At 46.5% G+C, this 24578-nt stretch overlaps 1 protein-coding gene across 2 annotated transcripts in view; it reads right to left on the reverse strand.

Annotated features, from left to right (window-relative positions):
* ACER1 (alkaline ceramidase 1) overlaps positions 1 to 24578 on the reverse strand; it is a 113977-nt gene that overhangs the window by 69004 nt on the left and 20395 nt on the right. For both annotated transcript variants that reach the window (XM_078668997.1, XM_078668998.1), the window contains exon 2: positions 16909 to 17012. In XM_078668997.1, coding sequence (XP_078525123.1) covers positions 16909 to 17001 — 93 coding nt within the window. In that variant the 5' untranslated portion in view covers positions 17002 to 17012. The remainder of the gene's footprint in view (positions 1 to 16908; positions 17013 to 24578) is intronic.

Below are 24578 nucleotides of genomic sequence, written 5' to 3' on the forward strand. Positions count from 1 at the left end.
ACATACTCTCATCACTCACCAAAGCCTCACCATCACCAAATGATCTCACCAAAGCAACCTGCCATACTCTCACATCACTCACCAGAGCCTCACCATCACTAACCAATCTCACCAATGCAACCGACATACTCTCATCACTCACCAAAGCCTCACCATCACCAAATGATCTCACCAAAGCAACCTGCCATACTCTCACATCACTCACCAAAGCCTCACCATCACTAACCAATCTCACCAATGCAACCTGCCATACTCTCATCACTAACCAAAGCCTCACCATCACCAAATGATCTCACCAAAGCAACCTGCCATACTCTCACATCACTCACCAGAGCCTCACCATCACTAGCCAATCTCACCAATGCAACCCGCCATACTCGCATCACTCACCAAAGCCTCACCATCACTAACCAATCTCACCAATGCAACCCGCCATACTCTCATCATTAACCAAAGCCTCACCATCACCAAATGATCTCACCAAAGCAACCTGCCATACTCTCACATCACTCACCAGAGCCTCACCATCACTAACCAATCTCACCAATGCAACCTGCCATACTCTCATCACTAACCAAAGCCTCACCATTTCCAAATGATCTCACCAATGCAACCTGCCATACTCTCACATCACTCACCAAAGCCTCACCATCACTAACCAATGCAACCCGCCATACTCGCATCACTCACCAAAGCCTCACCATCACTAACCAATCTCACCAATGCAACCGACATACTCTAATCACTCACCAAAGCCTCACCATCACCAAATGATCTCACCAAAGCAACCTGCCATACTCTCACATAACTCACCAAAGCCTCACCATCACTAACCAATCTCACCAATGCAACCGACATATTCTCATCACTCACCAAAGCCTCACCATCACCAAATGATCTCACCAAAGCAACCTGTCATACTCTCACATCACTCACCAAAGCCTCACCATCACTAACCAATCTCACCAATGCAACCTGCCATACTCTCATCACTAACCAAAGCCTCACCATCACCAAATGATCTCACCAAAGCAACCTGCCATACTCTCACATCACTCACCAGAGCCTCACCATCACGAACCAATCTCACCAATGCAACCCGCCATACTCGCATCACTCACCAAAGCCTCACCATCACTAACCAATCTCACCAATGCAACCCGCCATACTCTCATCACTAACCAAAGCCTCACCATCACCAAATGATCTCACCAATGCAACCTGCCATACTCTCACATCACTCACCAAAGCCTCACCATCACTAACCAATGCAACCCGCCATACTCGCATCACTCACCAAAGCCTCACCATCACTAACCAATCTCACCAATGCAACCCGCCATACTCTCATCACTAACCAAAGCCTCACCATCACCAAATGATCTCACCAAAGCAACCTGCCATACTCTCACATCACTCACCAGAGCCTCACCATCACTAACCAATCTCACCAATGCAACCCGCCATACTCGCATCACTCACCAAAGCCTCACCATCACTAACCAATCTCACCAATGCAACCCGCCATACTCTCATCACTAACCAAAGCCTCACCATCACTAACCAATCTCACCAATGCAACCCGCCATACTCTCATCACTAACCAAAGCCTCACCATCACCAAATGATCTCACCAAAGCAACCTGCCATACTCTCACATCACTCACCAGAGCCTCACCATCACTAACCAATCTCACCAATGCAACCCGCCATACTCGCATCACTCACCAAAGCCTCACAATCACTAACCAATCTTACCAATGCAACCCGCCATACTCTCATCACTAACCAAAGCCTCACCATCACTAACCAATCTCACCAATGCAACCCGCCATACTCTCATCACTAACCAAAGCCTCACCATCACCAAATGATCTCACCAAAGCAACCTGCCATACTCTCACATCACTCACCAGAGCCTCACCATCACTAACCAATCTCACCAATGCAACCGACATACTCTCATTTCTCACCAAAGCCTCACTATCACTAACCGATCTCACCAATGCAACCCGCCATACTCTCATCACTAACCAAAGCCTCACCATCACCAAATGATCTCACCAAAGCAACCTGCCATACTCTCACATCACTCACCAGAGCCTCACCATCACTAACCAATCTCACCAATGCAACCTGCCATACTCTCATCACTAACCAAAGCCTCACCATCACCAAATGATCTCACCAAAGCAACCTGCCATACTCTCACATCACTCACCAGAGCCTCACCATCACTAACCAATCTCACCAATGCAACCCGCCATACTCGCATCACTCACCAAAGCCTCACCATCACCAAATGATCTCACCAAAGCAACCTGCCATACTCTCACATCACTCACCAGAGCCTCACCATCACTAACCAATCTCACCAATGCAACCGACATACTCTCATCACTCACCAAAGCCTCACCATCACCAAATGATCTCACCAAAGCAACCTGCCATACTCTCACATCACTCACCAAAGCCTCACCATCACTAACCAATGCAACCCGCCATACTCGCATCACTCACCAAAGCCTCACCATCACTAACCAATCTCACCAATGCAACCCGCCATACTCTCATCACTAACCAAAGCCTCACCATCACCAAATGATCTCACCAAAGCAACCTGCCATACTCTCACATCACTCACCAGAGCCTCACCATCACTAACCAATCTCACCAATGCAACCCGCCATACTCGCATCACTCACCAAAGCCTCACCATCACTAACCAATCTCACCAATGCAACCCGCCATACTCTCATCACTAACCAAAGCCTCACCATCACTAACCAATCTCACCAATGCAACCTGCCATACTCTCATCACTAACCAAAGCCTCACCATCACCAAATGATCTCACCAAAGCAACCTGCCATACTCTCACATCACTCACCAGAGCCTCACCATCACTAACCAATCTCACCAATGCAACCCGCCATACTCGCATCACTCACCAAAGCCTCACCATCACCAAATGATCTCACCAAAGCAACCTGCCATACTCTCACATCACTCACCAGAGCCTCACCATCACTAACCAATCTCACCAATGCAACCCGCCATACTCGCATCACTCACCAAAGCCTCACCATCACCAAATGATCTCACCAAAGCAACCTGCCATACTCTCACATCACTCACCAGAGCCTCACCATCACTAACCAATCTCACCAATGCAACCTGCCATACTCTCACATCACTCACCAGAGCCTCACCATCACTAACCAATCTCACCAATGCAACCGACATACTCTCATCACTCACCAAAGCCTCACTATCACTAACCGACTGCCCCTTGTAAAGAATAGTGTTCCCCCATAATCAGGTATTGTGTATTATGGTTTAGTGAGTGGAGGACGATCTGGTTACTTTTCCCTCGTTTGCTCCCCTTTTGTTGATGACGTTCTGCATTGTCCCAGACCCAGTCTGCAGAGCCGCAAAAGACAACAGATCGCCAGTCTTTCTTTTATTTCCACTAAAGTCATGGAAACAGGCGAAGGCACACCAATACATTGAACCGTCACCATGTCCTTCTATTTCTACAGAGCTGTCTCTCCTGGTATCAGTGGGAGATAGAGATCAGTGTGTACACACACACGGCCAGTTGTAACTAACCAGAGGGCGGGGCTACTGAGGAAGGGACAGGAAGGAACCTTCCCCCCAGTGCCATGTGTGCGCCATTCTGTGGCCTCGTGCTCAGCCCTTGCTGAATCATGGACACACAAATGCAGCTGCTGTTCGCAGATTGGGCAGGGCACTAGTAAAGTTGGCACTAGAACTGCAGAAATATACGGACTCATCCAATGATCTACGTGGCATGTCCATGGACCAGATGTTACAATGTGGGAGACCTATGTATTTATTCATATTCTGGTGTTTTACAAAAGACCAACAAGGCCTCTCCTGGGACCTTTAAAGCATCGTGAGACACGGAAAGCACACAGACCGGCAAAAACAACAGCACTTCGAAAAGCATTCGGATGCCCTGGATAAGAAATACGTAAAAACTGCAAAAATGTAGCCAGGAAAAGACAGAGATTACATTCATTTCAGAGACACTGAATATTAATTAAAAAAAAATAATGCATACAGATGGGTCAAAGCCGTCGGAAAATGTCAGTATTTTGAGGAGCAAAATAGTCAGGGTCATAGCACTCACCACAGCCTCACAGCACACACCACAGCCTCACCATTGCTACTCATCGCACTGTCACAGCACTCACCACAGCCTCACCAATGGTACTCATCGCACTGTCACAGCGCTCACCACAGCCTCACCAATGGTACTCATCGCACTGTCACAGCACACACCACAGCCTCACCATTGCTACTCATCGCACTGTCACAGCACTCACCACAGCCTCACCAATGGTACTCATCGCACTGTCACAGCACACACCACAGCCTCACCATTGCTACTCATCGCACTGTCACAGCACACACCACAGCCTCACCAATGGTACTCATCACACTGTCACAGCACACACCACAGCCTCACCATTGCTACTCATCGCACTGTCACAGCACTCACCACAGCCTCACCAATGGTACTCATCGCACTGTCACAGCACACACCACAGCCTCACCATTGCTACTCATCGCACTGTCACAGCACTCACCACAGCCTCACCAATGGTACTCATCGCACTGTCACAGCGCTCACCACAGCCTCACCAATGGTACTCATCGCACTGTCACAGCGCTCACCACAGCCTCACCAATGGTACTCATCACACTGTCACAGCACACACCACAGCCTCACCATTGCTACTCATCGCACTGTCACAGCACACACCACAGCCTCACCATTGCTACTCATCGCACTGTCACAGCACTCACCACAGCCTCACCAATGGTACTCATCACACTGTCACAGCACACACCACAGCCTCACCATTGCTACTCATCGCACTGTCACAGCGCTCACCACAGACTCACCAATGATACTCATCGCACTGTCACAGCACACACCACAGCCTCACCATTGCTACTCATCGCACTGTCACAGCACTCACCACAGCCTCACCAATGGTACTCATCACACTGTCACAGCACACACCACAGCCTCACCATTGCTACTCATCGCACTGTCACAGCGCTCACCACAGACTCACCAATGATACTCATCGCACTGTCACAGCACACACCACAGCCTCACCATTGCTACTCATCGCACTGTCACAGCACTCACCACAGCCTCACCATTGCTACTCATCGCACTGTCACAGCGCTCACCACAGACTCACCAATGGTACTCATCGCACTGTCACAGCACACACCACAGCCTCACCATTGCTACTCATCGCACTGTCACAGCGCTCACCACAGACTCACCAATGATACTCATCGCACTGTCACAGCACACACCACAGCCTCACCATTGCTACTCATCGCACTGTCACAGCACTCACCACAGCCTCACCAATGGTACTCATCACACTGTCACAGCACACACCACAGCCTCACCATTGCTACTCATCGCACTGTCACAGCACTCACCACAGCCTCACCATTGCTACTCATCGCACTGTCACAGCACACACCACAGCCTCACCATTGCTACTCATCGCACTGTCACAGCACTGTCACAGCACTCACCACAGACTCACCAATGGTACTCATCGCACTGTCACAGCACACACCACAGCCTCACCATTGCTACTCATCGCACTGTCACAGCGCTCACCACAGACTCACCAATGATACTCATCGCACTGTCACAGCACACACCACAGCCTCACCATTGCTACTCATCGCACTGTCACAGCACTCACCACAGCCTCACCAATGGTACTCATCGCACTGTCACAGCACACACCACAGCCTCACCATTGCTACTCATCGCACTGTCACAGCGCTCACCACAGACTCACCAATGGTACTCATCGCACTGTCACAGCACACACCACAGCCTCACCATTGCTACTCATCGCACTGTCACAGCGCTCACCACAGACTTACCAATGGTACTCATCGCACTGTCACAGCACACACCACAGCCTCACCATTACTTCTCACCGCACTGGCACAGCACTCACCACAGCCTCACCATTGCTGCTCATCACACTGACACAGCACTCACCAGACTCACCATTACTACTCATCGCACTGTCACAGCACTCACCACAGCCTCACCATCACTGCTCATCACACTGACACAGCACACACCACAGCCTCACCATTATTACTCATCACACTGTCACAGCACTCACCACAGACTCACCAATGGTACTCATCGCACTGTCACAGCACTCACCACAGTCTCACCATTGCATCTCATCACACTGTTACAACACTCACCACAGCCTCACCATTGCTACTCATCACAGTCACAGCACTCACCACAGACTCACCATTGCTACTCACCGCACTGGCACAGCACTAACCACAGCCTCACCATTGCTACTCATCACAGTAACACAGACTCACCAGACTCACCATTGCTACTCGTCACACTGACACAGCACTCACCACAGCCTTACCATTGCTACTCATCACAGTCACAGCACTCACCACAGCCTCACCATTGCTACTCGTCACAGCACTCACCACAGCCTCACCATTATTACTCATCGCACTGTCACAGCATCACCATTGCTACTCATCACACAGTCACAAAACTCCCCCCGGCCTCACCATTGCTACACATCATAGGTTCATTTACCTGGATTACACCTTTATATCAAGATTGTTCCGATGTTCTCTTCAATTCAAGAATGAGATGGCAGGCAGAAAGAGGGGAACATACAGAGAACATCTGAGGGGAAGCGATAGACAAAGATACAAGATAAAAGTGTCAGAAGAACACAAGAAAGAAAATGAGAAATTAGAAAAATGAAGCTAAGCAGACAATATATAAAATAGATGCGAAATTCAGAAGAAAGAACAAAAGGCAGCAAAGAGAAAACTGTAATGTTGTCAGCTAGTGGAGAGCCCATCGAACAGAAAGAAACATTTTACATACCTTTAGCAACTGTTCTCAAACTTAGATATTACCTATAGGTATGAATGACGCCAAAAAACTGGTTTCTATAAGGCGGAAGATCTTGTAACACTTTACAATCTATAAAATAACTTTACTTCGTTTAAAAATAATACAGGGTAGCCATTTTGTTTTAGCCTCTTGTCACTGAAAGATGCCACAATCCTTAGGGTCACGCCCCCTCTTACTTTTACAACCAAGCAGGCGCTGTAAAGAATCTATGTTTACAGAAAAGTAACTTTTTCTACAGAATGCGTCGTAGGCAGAATCACATGAGTGAAATAAAGAACAAAACTGAAGAAATCTTCCACGAGGGGACGAGTGGCACTAAGCAGTGAACATTCACCTAAGACTCCAAATTAATAATAAAAGACCAGGGGCATTTTTTTTCAATACTCACAACAAATAAGGGCAGCTGGAGACCATGCTGTGTGTGTGTCAAAAACATCAAGACATTGGCAGAGTTGACTGAACTCTGTAAATCAATTCAGTCATCAAATATTGTGTTTCCTAGAACAGATTACAGGGTGTATGGTCTCCTTTGGGAATCCTACCTGGAGAGTATCCTGCCAGTAATGTTTGGACTGAAAGAACAGTATTCCACAGGGCTGACTTGTAATTTTTAAGTAGAAGGACAAGAATAGAGATGAACACTAGATGGTGAGGGGGACAGATGGTGTCTGGCTGTCACTTGACAATATTAAATATGTGATAATCTTCACACCTGGACCTATAGTACTTGAAAGTATCTTTCCAATGGCCTACAGCAAAAGAGATGCCATGCCATTCTGAATATACTTAGTCATTTCGAAGAAGCTGAAACTGACTTTAAGCTGGGGCCTCAGCATTATGGAAAGAGAACCTGGTGATTAGCACTGAACTCGGATATTACAATTCACAAAATATACCCAGTGTGTATTAACAGCAAACAAATTATTTGCAAAGTAGTTCCCCTCAAGTGCCAGTGACCACTACGGCAATGTCTGATTTTAAAGAGCGAAAAAAGTATTTTTGCTTTTTTCAGTTTTTAGGTCGAGTCTGGGCAGCGCATGCGCTGCTGCGAGGCATGGGGAACTCTGGAATGGACTTGAAGCTTCGCCCACTCTCCGCCCATCTTTCCAGTTGGCTGCTGTTGCTGTTGCCTCTAAATGGTTGCTTCTGATTTGTTAACAGGGTTATTAGTCTCTCCTTAGTAACGACGTGTCTGCATTTGTAACCTACCATCAGGACTGGACCTTTCACGGTGTCCTTACTGATCAGCTTACATTAGCCCTTCTGAGAACTCTTTGCTAACTTTATTTAAAGAGCACTGGTGGGATGCTAGCTTTAGTAATGGCAACCACTTTTTATTTTATTTATTTGCAGTGCGCTATGTGCACTTTCACTATTACAATAGGGCCATATGCAGCGCCCTATTATCATTTTAACACTCTTCCTCCCCGCTCCACAGCCGTATACATACTATCTCTATGTTTTTTCTTTTAACAGCATGGCGTGCTGCTGGATTAATATTTAATATTAATGGGGGACACGCCCTTTCTTTTTGCCCTTAGCTTCCAGCTCAATGGCTACACCCACTCGCATTACGACGCCGCCGTAAATTCTCGCGCTCTTTGGCGGCTTACTCCGTTCTCAACTGCTCGCACACAGCGCAGGATTTACGTATAAGCTACACAAGCTATAGCTTGGGCCCCCCACTTTCTTGGGGGCCCCCAAAAAATATTATTAGTCCCAATGCTGCACGTCCGGGATGTCCCATACTCTTCACCCAATTTTTTTAGCGCGTCTTTTCGAAGAACAAAGCGCTATTTGCCTAGGGCAGGGCAGGGTCTCCAACTCCAACCGGTCGATCGCGAGCTACCGGTAGTAGCTCGCCGACCCTCTGAGAGTAGCTCGCGCTGCTATCTAATTATTGAGACGTCATATAAGGCTTTATAAGTATTGTATTTTGTAATCCTTCATTGTCTTTCACAGCTATCATCGCCCTTGCCCGCCCTCACACAAACCAGCTGCTCCGATTGGCTGAAGTGAGCTTAGCTGGGGCGGGGCGGGCTGAAGAATGTGATGTTCTTCCTCTTAGTCATGCGCCACCTGTCATTTCCGGGCTGGCACCGCGATTTGCAGCCTGAAACAGTACATCACAGCCTGGAACCGCACTTCGCATTTGTTTTCAATCTGGGCCTCCCGGAGCAGCTGTGAGTTAAGTGGGCCCCTAATCGAGCAGTTGCTTAGGGCCTTATCAAGTCTAAATCCGGTGCTCACACATCTGCAAAACGGTGGCCGCTGTCTCAGCGAGTGAGAAGATCAGCAAGCTGTGCGTCATCAACCTTAAGTCTGACCTCAAGCATCGTGGGCTGGACATCACGGGAATCAAGACCGTACTCATAGCTCACCTTAAACAAGTGAGGCACTGTTACAGTCATTATGCACATTTAACAAAGGGTGAGGCCGTGCATTCTCCTCCAATAGTGGGACCATATGATTTTTGTGAGAGTTGCAGGCTACGTGTACTTCTTCGTGGTGCGTTTTTATAGCCTTTAACCAAAGCACCATTATTATCATACATTTGTCGCCATGTAACTGCAACCAGCGTATGTGTATCTTAAACTGGTTCTTACAAGCATTTGCAATGTAATAGGTCTCGCATTTGTGAGAGTTTAAACTATTAGCATTGTAAATGACAATGCCTTTCATTTATGTTTTAAAAACCAAACATAAATAAAAGGCATTGTCATTTACAATGCCAATAGCCCAAACTTGCGTAAATGTGAGACCTATTGCATTGCAACGGCTCGTTTAATATTGAGGAGGGCCCAGCAGCTCCCACAACAACATTTTATAAAATCTACGGCAAAACAAAACCAGCTTTGACGAAGCCATAAAGGCTGGCAGCCGGTGCCAGACAGATTGATTTTGCCAATACTTAGTTCCTAATGGAATTTATTAATTCAATCAAACGCATCGAAGAGAGTATTTCCCCAATAATCGTGTCTGGCAGTTTCCTTAGCAACACAATGGTATTAACTTATTCCTCAACTGAGTAACAATCTGACACTTAAGACAGAGGGAGTCAACTTCCCAAAATGTAAATATACCCTCCTGTTACAGGAGAGAACTGTGATACGGAGACCTCCCCTACCTCTCCGGCACAGCGTCATCCAGGACGATCCCCTTTCTCGGAACCCGACCCTGAAGCGTCCCTGACAACCTGGACTCCACCCATCTGTCCTTCGTTGCAAGAGCCAATCAAAACCGGAGTAAGGCCTGAAGCACTTTCTCGTGACCCCGGAAGTTCCACCCTACTGCCGGAGCCCGACACCGGAAAAGACGGCGCCAAAGGAAGAGAGGTGTGCAACACGGCGAACTCGTGGCAGGAGGCTCGGACGAGCACAGCACTAGAGATGGCGGTCCAGGACGAGGAAGAAGACGTGTGGAGTGAGGACTGGTGGAGTCCGCAGGAGGTGGCTGGGGAGCGGCCGCAACTCGCGGGAGAGTTGTGGCGGGGCATGTGAGTACCAGAACCTAGATAACATCCTCTCTAGCACCTTACGTGCAGTGTATATAGTACTTATCTCACCGGGACCGTAAGTGCACTGTATATAGAAACTGTATAGCATCGCTGGAGCTTTCACTTGGTCACTAGTGTAAATTCCTGTGCACAGACACTCATCTAAACACCCTCCCGTCTTTAAGCTCTCAACCTCCCTTCTCGTATCCAACCCCTCCCTTCCTCACGGTCTCTTCAATTTCCACGCACCCCCTGGTGTCGGTTTCGGTACTCGCTTATTTCAGTCCAGCCGGACTAATATCCCTTTTTTTGTTTCTCTACTCCCTATAACCTCCGAGGACGACATCCGAAGCAGCTCTCCCGAGACCCGACATCCCGGTGGACCATCTGGAGAAGATCCGAACACCCATTCCTTCCTCTTTTTCCCGGAGAAGACCCGAATACTCTTTCCTTCCACCTTGCCCGGATAAACTGTTGTACCACATAATAAAAAGACATCGCCCACTATATTCGGCCTCTACGCCTGTTATTCCGGTCCGCCACACCCCCACGATCACAAGAACTTTAAAGGATTTAGTGGACTAAATCTCATTTAATTGTCAGTCTGCGTTTTTTAATCTTTGTTGCACGTCCAAGATAGGTTACACCTACCCAGATAGGTTTGCTGGCTTAGAATCATGTACATTTTCTTTCAAAATAAATATTCAATTCAACAACGTGTATACAAATACTAAACAAGCATTGGCATAGCCAATAGGTCTCGCCTTTGGGACCTTATAAGTGTTTAGTTATCCAGCACAATATCCTTGGTGCAACAACATCCAGTGTTGCATGGCTAAACACTTATAAGGTCCCAAAGGTGAGACATTATGGCTATGCCAATGCTTATTTTGAATGAGTGGCTCGTGCAGGTATGCCACTGTGAGGTAGAAATGCTGCGTGTGCTTTTACAGGAGCCCCTGTGACATTGTGCCTCTTCAAAATGTATCTTGGGCCTTGTGCAATACTTCTAGCCTCTATTCCCGCACCCAATGCCTCCGTAAATGTCCCGTGTACAGCCGGGATTGACACTTCTATTACCCCTGCCCTCCAGTGACACTTTACCCGTCATGGGTGGTGGTGGACGAGGTGGTGGTGGACGTGGTGGTGGTGGACGTGGTGGTGGTGGACGTGGTGGTGGTGGTGGACGTGGTGGTGGTGGCTGACATGGTGGTGGATGTGGTGGTGAACATGGTGGTGGTGGATGTGGTGGTAGTGGACGTGGTGGTGGTGGACGTTGTGGTGGTGGGCGTGGTAGTGGTGGCTGACATGGTGGTGATGTGGTGGTGGACACGGTGGTGGTGGACGTGGTGGATGTGGTGGTGGACATGGTGGTGGTGGATGTGGTGGATGTGGTAGTGGTGGACGTGGTGGTAGTGGACGTGGTGGATGTGGTGGTGGTGGATGTGGTGGACATGGTGGTTTTGGTGGACATGGTGGTGGTGGACATGGAGGTGGTGGACGTGGTGGTGGATGTGGTGGTGGTGGACGTGGTAGTGGTGGTGGACGTGTTGGTGGTGGACATGGTGGTGGACATGGTGGTGGTGGACGTGGTGGTGGACGCGGTGGTGGATGTGGTGGTGGTGGGCGTGGTGGTGGAGGACGTGGCGGTGGAGGACGTGGTGGTGGACATGGTGGTGGTGGACATGGTGGAAGTGGTGGTGGTGGAAGTGGTGGTGGTGGAAGTGGTGGTGGTGGAAGTGGTGGTGGAGGAAGTGGTGGTTGTGGATGTGGTGGTGGTGGATGTGGTGGTGGACGTGGTGGTGGATGTGGTGGTGGACATGATGGTGGTGGTGGACGTGGTGGCTGACATGGTGGTGGTGGTGGTGGGCGTGGTGGTGAACGTGGTGGTGTTGGTGGACATGGTGGTGGAAGTGGTGGCGGACATGGTGGTGGTGGTGGACATGGTGGTGGTGAACATGGTGGTGGTAGACGTGGTGGTGTGGTGGTGGTGGACGTGGTGGTGGTGGACGAAGTGGTGGTGGTGGTAGACGTGGTGGTGGAGGATGTGGTGGTGGATGTAGTCGTGGTGGTGGACGTGATGGTAGGCGTGGTGGCGGTGGTGGACATGGTGGCGCACATGGTGGTGGTGGTGGACATTGTGGTGGTGGACGCGGTGGTGGACGTGGTGGACGCGGTGATGGACATGGTGGTGGTGGTGGTGGTGGTGGACGTGGTGGTGGTGGACATGGTGGTGGATGTGGTGGTGGTGGACGTGGTGGTGTTGGACGTGGTGGTGGTGGACGTAGTAGTGGCGTGGACGTAGTGGTGGTTGTGGATGACTATTGGGTAGGAGGGTGCTGGCAGAATGCGGAAGGAAAGGAGGATCTCGAAGGAGGCACATGAAAGAGCAGAAAGAGGCCAAATATTGGAAACAAACAAGCGCTGAAGAAAAAAAAAGCGCACGGCTGCCATTGTTCACTATTCGGCTTAGCAAGTGCAGCTGTTGCGCTGGTTTAATAAACCTTAAAAAGCAGTGACGGAAGAGAGGCAGTGATGGGTGGAAGTGCTTCACAGCGTAAACAAGCTGTCTTTACTGTCTTCACTTTTCAAGCACTCGCACTCGTGCTTGTGGCGGCATCCCCCTTGCGGGAGCGAGTAGCAGCCATATGTTTGTAATCAACTTGGCCGCGCCGCTGCTCCCTCCCACAAGGCGGATGCCGCCACGAGTGCGAGTGCTTGAAAAGTGAAGACCGATGGCTAAAGGCCCCCCTAGAGCAGCGCTTGCACGCTGTCTAGGCGAAACCTAAAAACACATTAGTCTAAAACAAAGACAAAGTATTGAGCAAAGAGATTAAATGCACAGGACCATAGTGGTCAAGCAATTGACACGAAATAGAACTGGCGAGGCCTCTGCAGAAATATCTAAAAAATATTGAAAATATACATCCAAGTACTTTGAAATCGAACCAGATATGACATTGTCAAAAAGGAGTGATGGTGTTGTTCCAGTTTAGTTCACCCTGATTGCTAAATGACATATATAAATATTACAGTGCATATGTAATGTACAGCGAAAGTTTCCAAATGCGATTTCTGACTTTCTGAAGATGTAAAATATTTCCCCAGGAGTTACTCTAGATATATCTTATACATACATGCCAACAGACCCGATTCAGGCGGGAGACTACCGATTTTAAAAGCCAAAAATGGCTTTATTTTAGGTGTCTCCCGCCTGAAATTGCATTTTCTACAACAAAAGTCAATGGGGAATTTTCATTCTCCCGATTTTTTCTTTTAAATCTCCCACTTCCTGGTCCTTAAATGTTGGCATGTATGCTTATAGTATACTGCCCCTCCTCCTCTGTGCTTACCCGGCCAGCTTCTGGGAATGGAGTACGGGAAATGTGCACTTACAGCTGGGAAAATATACAAATCCCCGGGGCCCAGTTTTAAAAACGTTTTGTATTATATGGTTGTAATTAGATTCATAAAGCGCTTACTAAACCTGCCGTGGCGCGGAAGCACGGTTGATTAATGCCAGTCCTACAGTTTATTGTCGACCGAAATCGAAGTGTGCTGTTGTGTAACCTACTGCGTCGGTTGTGCATCATTAGGGTTGTTTTTCTGTTATATTCTAATCCCCCCATCTTTCTGTTCTACCCCCTCCCCGCCCATCCCAGACTCTCGGCTTCGTTTGTGTCGGTCACAGATTAGAAGCGTCGGCCGGCTGTGAGAAGCGTTTAAGTACCTTTCACCCTGTAACTAGGGCGGCCACAACAAAGCGGCCGGAAGTGGGCGGGCGCTGCTCTCTCGGGGGCGAGGAGGGAGCTCGAGAAGCCGATTACAAAACTGGGGCAAGGGCCACCCCTGCTCGCGCTCAAATGCTCACAAGCAGAAACAGTCTGTCATCTGCAGAATCAGTTTAAAAGGGGCCATCCTTTATAGGGAAAAATGTTTGCCTACCCAGGTCGACATCTCCAACAATCCTGGGCAACAGTCAATCCGTGGAACATGTGCTTATCGCCTGCTAAGAATCTAAGGGGCAGATTTATGAGGCCCTTTCGCCACGTTTACGCCGCTGTTGCGTCACGCAAGGCGGCGTAAACGTGGCGCATCCCTACGAACGATTTACAACGTGATGCATCTAGGCAGATGCGTCACGTTGTAAAGCCTTGCGCCGCTTGTGGGCGTTCCGGCGCAGGGTGGGCGTTCCGGGGCAGGTGCGCCTCGCAAAAGTGGCTGAGTGAAATCTATAAGATTTCACTCAGTCACTTTCAGGCCAATGCTGCGTCAAAAGCCTGCGCCTGCTTGAAGCAGGCGTAGGTCTTGATGCAGCATTGTTAGGATGGGGCACCCCCGAGCCTTGCTGGAGCTGCGTCGCGCTTGCGACGCAACTCCAGCAATGCGCCACCTTTACGGCACAGATGCGTCACGCATCTGTGCCGTTTTTGCCCCATGGTGCGCCGCATTATAAATGCGGCGCACCATGGGTGGCGGAGCTGTGGCGCACTGTGGCGCACATTAACTGGCGCATCCCTGGGGATGCGCCAGTTAACATAAATCTGCCCCCATATGTGAATTGCTGCCCTTGTGAGTAGACCGGTGTGTGTGCCTGTGGCAGGCAATGTATCATTTGTAGTCACAAAAAGGTACAAATGAGTGGAATGGAATGTTTGCTGCCTGACTTATTTATTGAACACTCGTGTCAATGAAGGGCGTATGGGGTGACAAAGATACAATTCTGTTCAGGCGCGCACAGGGCTGTGGGGGAGAATTCCTTACAGGCCATGGAATCTGGGAGTCCAGCTGGGCTGGGGGAGGGTCAGTCACACAGAAGACAGCCTTTCTTTAGCACACTGCTACTGTTCATGTCTGGATGGACTGTTCATCAGTTGGGTTATTTAGAAATGGCATTTTGTGATGAAAAAATACGTTTATTTGACTTGGTAGGAAGGAACCAACAGGAATACTTTATATAGCAAGACACAGTTTTGTACAAGGTAAATGAGAGAGATGCTCTTAGTAAATAACGAATGCATAGGTGACATAGCATATATTTCCTTACTGCAACGCTCAAGAATCCACTATTCCCGATGCAGGTTAATGTATACATTAAACATATATTTCCTAAATTATTGGTTCTTAAGCTTGGGTCTGGGGACCCATGGAGGCCTGCGACACCTTAGAAAACTAAGCATTAGTAAAAGATTAATAAAGTGTACATAAGCAAAGAAGCAACATGTAAAATTGAACACTTTAAACATTCTGTATCAAAAGAATTTGAAGTTGGTGGTTAAAAATTAAGTTCGTATTCTTAGATTGATTCGCAGGAGCAGAGCAAGTGCATCAAACAGAATATAGTAAAGATGAAGAGTGGCCTTAACTGAATAAAAAAAAAAGCTTCAACCTTTCCATTAAAATTGAAATTGTAAATTTTTTATATTTGTTTATTATTTCATATATTTCATTATGTGTATGTTTGATGAAAGCTTGTGTCTGTTTTTTTGTGTGTGTTGTTATGCGGTTCAAATCGTCAAAATTGCATAGGACTGGTTCCCTGGACTCAAATAATGAGTCAGTGGGGTCTTTAAATTCGGTAATCTCCCATAAGGATTCCACATTCCAGTAATGATTCAGTGGGGGTCCACAGATGTCAAAAGGTTAAGAACCACTTGTCTAAATATTTAGAAAGGATAGGTTCCCAAGGACATGATTCATTCTTTTTTTCCCCCACTGAAATAGGCAATGTGGGCCTTTCACCTGCACACCTGTGTGCGTATCTACCATTGGTGCAGCAGGTGCAGTGGCACCAGGGCTCAAGGACCTGCGCAGCCTATTGAACCCTGATGTACTTTACCACCCCCACAACAGTCAGAGGGGCAATTTTCTTTGCTTGCTTAAAGCCAAGGAATTCTTGCTACACCGCAACCTTTTTAAGCTGAATGAAAATGTGCCTTCAGCATGCCGGACACATGCGAGCAATTTTCTTGCATGTGACAGATGTTTGACGAAATCTCATTACATATGTAGTACGCACCACAGACTTAATTGTCTGTTGATTCTCAAGAAAACACATGTCATTATCTCCCGCCCAATGTTTTTTATCCAAATGAATGGGTGAGGCCCTGCTAATCTCTTAAGAAGGTTTCATAGTTTATGTAGCTGATGTACAAATTCTATGACAATTTTGGATTTGCTCATAAGTACCTTCTTAAATTGTATGAACGATGTGATCTCTGCAGATCACCTACACCTGGAATCAAGATGGCGACCCTGAAGGTGGATGCTAGAGCAAAGTACAGACTGAATACCTAGGAAAGGACACTGCTTAGAATGAAAAAGCAAAAGTCGCTTGCTGTCCTGTGTATCATTTACTGAGAGGAGTTTTTGGTGATCATGAGACTAGGCCCAGGCCACCAACCATCACCATAACACTCACCGTGTTGTAGAACTCTGCCACGTGCGCAGAGTGCTGGAAGTTACCCTCGCACCAGTCGATCTCAGAGCTCTGGTAGGTCAGGATGTGCACCATGGTGGGACCCTCTGAAAAAGAGAAATCTTTGTCACACACAGCAAAGGCACAAGGCACTAAGGGCAGCAAGCTCAACCTGTCGGGCCAGCTCCTATAACAACACAACATACACACAGAGACATCATGCCTGTCATTAGCAGATCCTGTCCTACTGGGCGAGAAGCAAGACAGCTATCCAAGAAGTCTGCGAGGTGCATGCAACTGATTATTAATCGTGCAGACTGCAACCAGGAGAAATGTAAACAGCAAACCTGAAAAACAGCTTTTGTCAGATGGAAACCAGAAAGACTACTTCAAAGAGGTTTAGTTGTGCAAATGAACCTACATTTCATTATAAAACAATCCTCTACTGACACCTAGGGCGTGATTCGTAAAGTTAACTTACAGTTTTGACTTGAGTAAGTTTACATGTTGGAGTAAGTTTACCCCTTTCGGTATTCGGAAACTCAGAGTACAAACTTACCTCAAAAGTGCAAGTTACATCTCAACACTTTCAGAGTAAAGCAGCTGACTTACTTTTGTGTGGTAGGGCGATATCCCTCCCGAAAACCTGACCCTGCCTCAACCCCTCTTACTCATTAAATCCATCCAGTTTACTAGGAAGTCTGCCCCATTCCCAATCCAATCCCGTGTCCCTCCAATATTTACTACTAAAACCTATACTTAAGAGTGATGCAACTCCACAGCCGAGGCGGAAAATTCTGCATGCACGAGTAAAAGTAAAACTTACATTTTGTAGTACCTTTAGTGGTACAACTAAACATTTTACAAAGTGAAGTTTGTGAATCACACTCCAAATGTTTTACAATTGCCATCATGACTATAACCTTATAGAACACACATGGATCATATGGAGCCGATCAAAGATGTAAGTGTGCGACAACTAAACTGGTTTTTAGGGTTGAACGAGTGCCAGTCCTAATACTGACCCTGTCTCTGCCTCAGCCCTGCTGTTTTTTCAAAGGGACCGGTCATTTAAAACATTTTGCAATCCTTCTAGATGCCAGAGTTTCTAAGAACATCAGATCAAGTTAATGCATTTGTACAGCACGTGCCTTTTACTGGCGTGGCCTTTAGTGGACTGTCTGGAATGTTTGTTGCGAAAGAGCTCTTCCTTGCATGGATGTTAAAGGACAGAATGTGGAAATGAACTTGTATGGAATCAGTAATCCAATAAAACATATAAAGATGCAACTCTTCAAAATGTAAAAATAAAAAATAGACACCCTTGACTAATGGGTAGACTTTCTCTGTGTCTGTTACACAAAAGCATGGTTAGGTACACTGGATGTATTGTATTGTAACATTTATATAGCGCTCAGGGGCACCTAGGAGCTTGCCTACTTGGGTAGCATAATACACTAAGTAGGGTGTGTGGCTGGAAGCAGAGGGGGCCTTTGCTCAGAGAATGCTCTGGGTGAAACAACATTTGACTCCCCTTCTAACTCGTCCTTTTTAATTGTCTATGTCGTGAAAATGCAAGAGGAGTAGAAGAAAAGTGAGGTGAGCAAGATGGAGGAGCATTGTGAAAAGAACAATAAACAGAGAGCAGACAAGGGCGCCAGTGGCCTTCTTAATAAGTGTATCATGGACTTTTCTTTGGACCAAAGCCACAGGGAGACTACTGCAGGGAGCTCCAAATGCTGCTCTATAGGTTGGCGCCCTCGGCGGAGACCCAGCTCGCATATGCTAAAGGCTTGCTGGAAGGGAACTGCTTTTGTTTTGATCCTATGTGGGAAGTGTTTCCATGTCATGCGTGATGACCATTGAGGTGCGGTTATCGTGTTATGGAACGCAACACCCAGGTGTCTGGTAAATGAAGAATGGTGAAACATAGGTGCGCAGTTTATGGTTTTCTGGAAGCGAGCACCTTTAAACCTTTCTGCAGGCCCCTTTGTTGTATTTCTTACAATCTACTTTATTGGGTATTCATTAGATTGTCCATTCTCAGATTTCTAGTTTAAAGTTTATGATCCCGAGCAGGAGTAGGTTGGAGGGGGAGATGGTAGGGAGACCTACTGGGATAGGCTTTGTTACTATGATTCCATATATGACTGTCATTGAGAGATGTCAAGAAGCGATCATAGTGTGTAGCTGGTGGGGACCCTCATTGGTAGACTCATTTAGAGTCCTCTGTTGGCAAGCAGTATGTGGCAGATCTCTCCAAGTATTCTAGGCTTGCTCAATTGTTGATTTGTGGATTATTACTGTGGACTGGAACAAGATTGGGTGAAGAAAGGACTCATAGGAGTTTGGTGTTATGCGAGTGTAAGAGTGTCAAGCAATATAAGGGAATTATTATGCAGTCTGTTTGAACTTCAATCTGCAAAAAACTATGGCAAAAAAATAAAAAAACAATTTTTTTAATTTCGTGTTGCTTGTGACCACAGATGGAGATAAAAAAAAACACTGGTAAAGCAAACAGGTCCTGGTTTTATGAGGTTATGCAGGCAAACATGGAGAAGCACACCTGCTGTTTTCATGTATAAGCCCATTAGAGCCACACGCAGTGACTTTGGCAATGCTTCTTTCCTGGACGCAATAAAAAGGTAACCAATCGTGTGGGTAGCAGGTGGGGAGTACCTCTCAAGTACAAATGTTTGCTAATGGGCAAGTGTTTACACTCATCTAAGAAAGCACATGACCCAGCACCCACACAGACTGAAAGGTGGGGGAGTAGAGTTTGCAGAACTCAAACTTATGTAGAAGCCAAAAAGGCTTCATTAGTTCCAAGTCCACAGAGGAAGAATTTGCAACAGTGAGCTCCGGGCAGGAATCCAAAATGCACTCAGCGAAAACGACATAAGATATTTGAAAGATACGATATCCATTCAACCTTTGAGACAGTCGTGGGTGAATAATGGAGTTATGCCACACCTAATAAAGCCCTAAGACATGCACTTTTAAAGTTCAGGTGCGGTGTGAACCGAATTCTTGCTATCAATCCAGCTAAGAGAGTCATGTTAGACTGCAATAATATTCATACATGTGGTTTGAAGATGAAATGTAATATTAAATCATGTTTTATTAGACTGTCTATGGTTTTTAAAGGCGCAGAAAGCACTGCTTAGACCATTACTTAGGAAATATGGCGTATTAAATTAGGCACAAAAAAAGCTATATTTTGAATGGACATGCAGTATCTCGGTATCTCGATGTCACATGCACACTTGGAAGATAGTTATTAGCAGGACGGGTTAATGGTTTTGATTGAGCGATCAGAAATGGGTAAATGTTTTGGTATTTGTACAATAGGAGGGTCATTGTTTTTAATAACCGTTTTCTATTTCGCTATTTTCCTCTTGCCTGTAACTATTGTGTTTGATTTAATTTTGGAAATGTTTAAAGACCAAGGTCTAAATAAACATAATTGTTGATTGACTCACTCCCATGGGATCTTGAGTCATATAATAAAGTGAATACACCGCAGCTTCAGCCCTCCTGAGATGGCATCATCATTAGGAGATGCAGTGAGAGTTTTAAGAGAAAGGAATATAGCACACTAAATAAATAAATGCAACAGTAGTTGTATCATGGAGTGCAGTAGCCAGGATTTGTGCAGCGGCAGGGCTGCAGCACACCTCAAGGGTGGAATGAAAAGATCCGACCTGGGTCTCAGGGCTCAAAGACACGTAAGGTCTACAGCCAGGTAATGGAAGGCTCCTACAATCATTTATACTTATACTAACCCTAGGGTGGAACATCTGCTTTTCTCTTTTTATGGTCACCTCTTTAGTCTCTGGTGCTCATTCTGGAAATTACAGGGACAAGTTTCTACTGTTGCCAAGATTCTATTTATATCAGTGAAGCGGCCTAACATTTGAGTTTAGTGTCAAATTCTCCTGTATAAAAAGTACTTTCTCCAGCGAAGCAACTACAAGCTACTTCTGGAATATGAATGACAAAGTTGACAAACGGCGACCAAAGGAGAAAGCAGGGTTGAAAAAGAACCTGCAAGGGTAATATAAAGAGACAAGCAGGGCTGGCTTTAGTGCTGGTGGCGCCCGGTGCGACAATGTTTGTTGGCGTACTCCCATCCATGGTGGAGGTGGTGACCACCTCTACCACGGATTCCCTCACCACCACCTTTTAACAGTGCCCCTCAAGTTTCCGTAACCACTCTCTCTCAGATTCATTTAGTTTTATAGCACGACTCATACCAGTGTAAGGTGTCAGAGCACTTTACATCACACACATATTACACAGACAAAATCATAAGTGTGCAAATCAGTGTATAGGAAACGATACATAAGACAGAGAGGACAGCAAGGTTTAGGAATCACATGTCATCCATACTGGTAGACAGTATAGTTTAAGAGTGCTTCGTTTGAAGAAGCACAAACTCAGAATTGAAAATAGAACACCACAGTTGGGGGCTCACTTTTATAATAAGAATCAATTTCTACCCAAATGAACCCCTTTTTGCAACATTAATCTATGCTCTAATCTATACTTTGCAGTGTGCATGCAGTTCTTGATGACTTATTAATTCACTGTTCTATATTAGGATTTTAACTTATAGACTGCAAGTAACAAAAAGGATGTCTCTTAGAAAAGCAGTAACCCACTGACCTATTTACATTATATGCACTTTGTGATCTGCATGGTACACGTTCTTTGCAGCAGGTGTATTAATCCTCTGTGCTATGATCAATCAAAACCTCAACTGGACAAAACTCCGATCACAAAACTCCGATCTCTCTCCAGGAAGAACATTAATCACCGGAGTTATCTTGACATTTTTATTGGTGCCTGGAAATTGCTGGAGGCAAGGAATGCATCAGCAGGTGCTTCTAAAACCAAAATAAACATGCCAACACTGCGCCCCCTGAAGTCAGCACCAGGTGCGGTGGCACCGGTTCCACCGCCCTAGAGCGCCAGCCCTGAGGGAGTGTGAGGTGGCGGACGAAAAGAGTCTTGATGTGGATCCAAGACTAGACTTCCTTGACCTTCACCAACCCTGAGGTTCAGGAATCCCAGCATGTGCTTGGGACCCGCTGGATACACACTATGGAAGGAGTTTTGGTAAAGCCATAACCACTCTCCAGTCCTGGAGAAAAAATGGATTTGAAGTACAAACAAATGACAGAATGCTTTTCACTGTGGCCCTCACCGAATCATCTAACAATTCAGAAGGATTAACACAGTGACAGACTGAAATCTGTGCTAACTGATCTCGTGATAATGATATGCAAGACATTACTCACCACCTAATTAAGCGATGCCCAAGTAACTAGAAAAAGCACCTGCATGAACCTAGCTTCCTGGGATACGCTTTACAGGTCTATGGTGGTAAATGAAATATCACTGATGCCTTTCTTATCATCAGATGGGTGTGGGAGACAAGGCTTCAGGTGAACAGGCTGGTTGACGAGAATTTGAATTATCCTGATCCAGAAACACTGATTTGCACTGAGGGATGGGTGGATCGTTAATTTTGAATAAATACACATTCAAGTCTTGACGTGAAAGAGCACCAGGCCCTTCATGCAGATGGGATGGGAGATACAAAAAGAGCCGTGCACAAAAAAGGAATCTTGAATATAGAGTACAAAAGGCCCAACAGGAGTCTTTGATGGCATACAGAAGAAGGAACATCTCTGAAACCATCCCGTGGGGGATATTCAGTAAGAAAGGAGGGCACATGCACAGGTTAAAATACTGTCTTGCAAATGCTCATTAATGATATTCCAAATCCATGGACCATAAGAGACCCAAAACTAGTACTTTGCTCTTCACTCCATCTCGCCCTCCAGATAACTAACGCTACTCGCATCCTCGAGAAAAACCTGGATCGCATCATACCAGCATCTCTTATATTTTCCTGTCTCTAAACTACTGCATAAACTCGACTCAAATTCTTTACACCCCAAAGAACTCCGGACAAAGGAAACCTGAACCATGAGGACGATCTTCAGTTCCTTAAAAATCTTTTACATCTATGATCTCCGAAGGCTCAACCACTCAAAAAGCAGCCAAAATTGACACTGTCCTTGACAAACTCATTGTCACCTCAAGGCCACCAGCTGTTCCCTCCCACAACAATGAAGGTCAAACCTAACCCAAAGCACTCTGGTGTACATACATACAATACCTCAGCGCCTACAGGTGGATAACAAGAAGCCAAGATTGCCTTACACCCCCCTCGCAAACACCCCCCAGCTCTCTCGACTCCAAGCCGCACCCAGAAGCATGCGCAGTCAGTTCGGATTTGTATGTCAAGGCAGTCTCTAAGGCTTACAAGGAGAATGCAGGCTTATTCAACAGACAAACCTTAAATACCACCCAATCTTCTACTGGCAGACAGGTATCTGACACTTTCTTAATGCACGCAGAGTAGACATGGCGGCATGCCGACAAACCTCTTTGAGAAGGACTTGACTCTCCTGGGCAGCTCAAAGGACTCTGTGGCAGTGAGGGACCCAACATATTTGTGATGGAAGCAAACGAGGGATGCGTTATCTGCTTGTAAGTTGGGGTTTGCACTCCATCGTTATCCGAATCTTTCACCTCATCTGCCATGATTGAGCTCCCAGTTAATGACAAATAAAACAGTACTATGAGGTCTCTCATGCTCAGTTATACAGCACTAGGCAAGACCTAATGACGTAGGCAAGCCCTGAGAATCCTCTATTTAATGAATGAAGAGTAAATATAAAGCGCACCAACGCTCCTACAGGTTGTCCTTGCACCAATACTGGAGGAAGGATAAGATCCTCGTAAGATCAGATTTTTGGGTGGCTTTTGGAAGATCAAATTGTTGATCAGACTGTGTAACCTCCCGGTCCCCTGCAACCAGGAAGTCAGTTCATTATTTGATAACTAATAACTGTCCAAGAACTGAGCCCAATTGGAACGCTACAATGCTATGCCAACTTTTCTCTCTGTTTGGAAGTAAAAGCTGCAATACAAGCAGTGCTTTAAGTGGGCGGGGACAGTCAGGTACAGAGTACCTGCACTTCTTTATCTTGAAACATAGAGTACCTGAACTTTTCAACAAGAGTGCAATACATTTAATGGGCGAGTACAAGCACTTCTCAGGAGCAAAGAGTTACTCTTAGACAGTGAGTACCTATTCTTCTAAATATCCATCACATGGGGCTAGGTTCAAGCAAATGCTTACAAAGCTCACATAGATAGGAAGGGCTGAAGGAGAACATGTCTCGTCATACGCTTAACCAGATCATATTCCCAAGGTTCCCTCGAACAATACTTGAGGATCGAGGGATTGATCCTTCTCTGCGCAGGCAGCTCAACCGCGGAATCTCATCCCTCCACATATTATATTATTCCACAGACCGAATCTTAAGATACTGCACCTAACCCATATTTCATTCTTAAATCACACTCTGTTAAGATAAACAAGAGGAAAGAACCTCCCAAAAACACAAAGAGCTTCGCAAGTTATCAAAATCTGCCCATGCCCCCGTGGAGGTAGGGCGCAACACAAAGTATATTTGAAAGCAGGTAAGAAGGCAGTGTTACATGGGAACTAAGACCGTCTGCAAATGGACCTCTTAGCTGTGGACTTGCAAGCCCCTTAAACCAGTGGGTCTTAACCGGTGGTCCGGTGACTC

Source organism: Lissotriton helveticus, chromosome 12 (genome assembly GCF_964261635.1).
Source record: "Lissotriton helveticus chromosome 12, aLisHel1.1, whole genome shotgun sequence".
NCBI classification, from domain to species: Eukaryota; Metazoa; Chordata; class Amphibia; order Caudata; family Salamandridae; genus Lissotriton; species Lissotriton helveticus.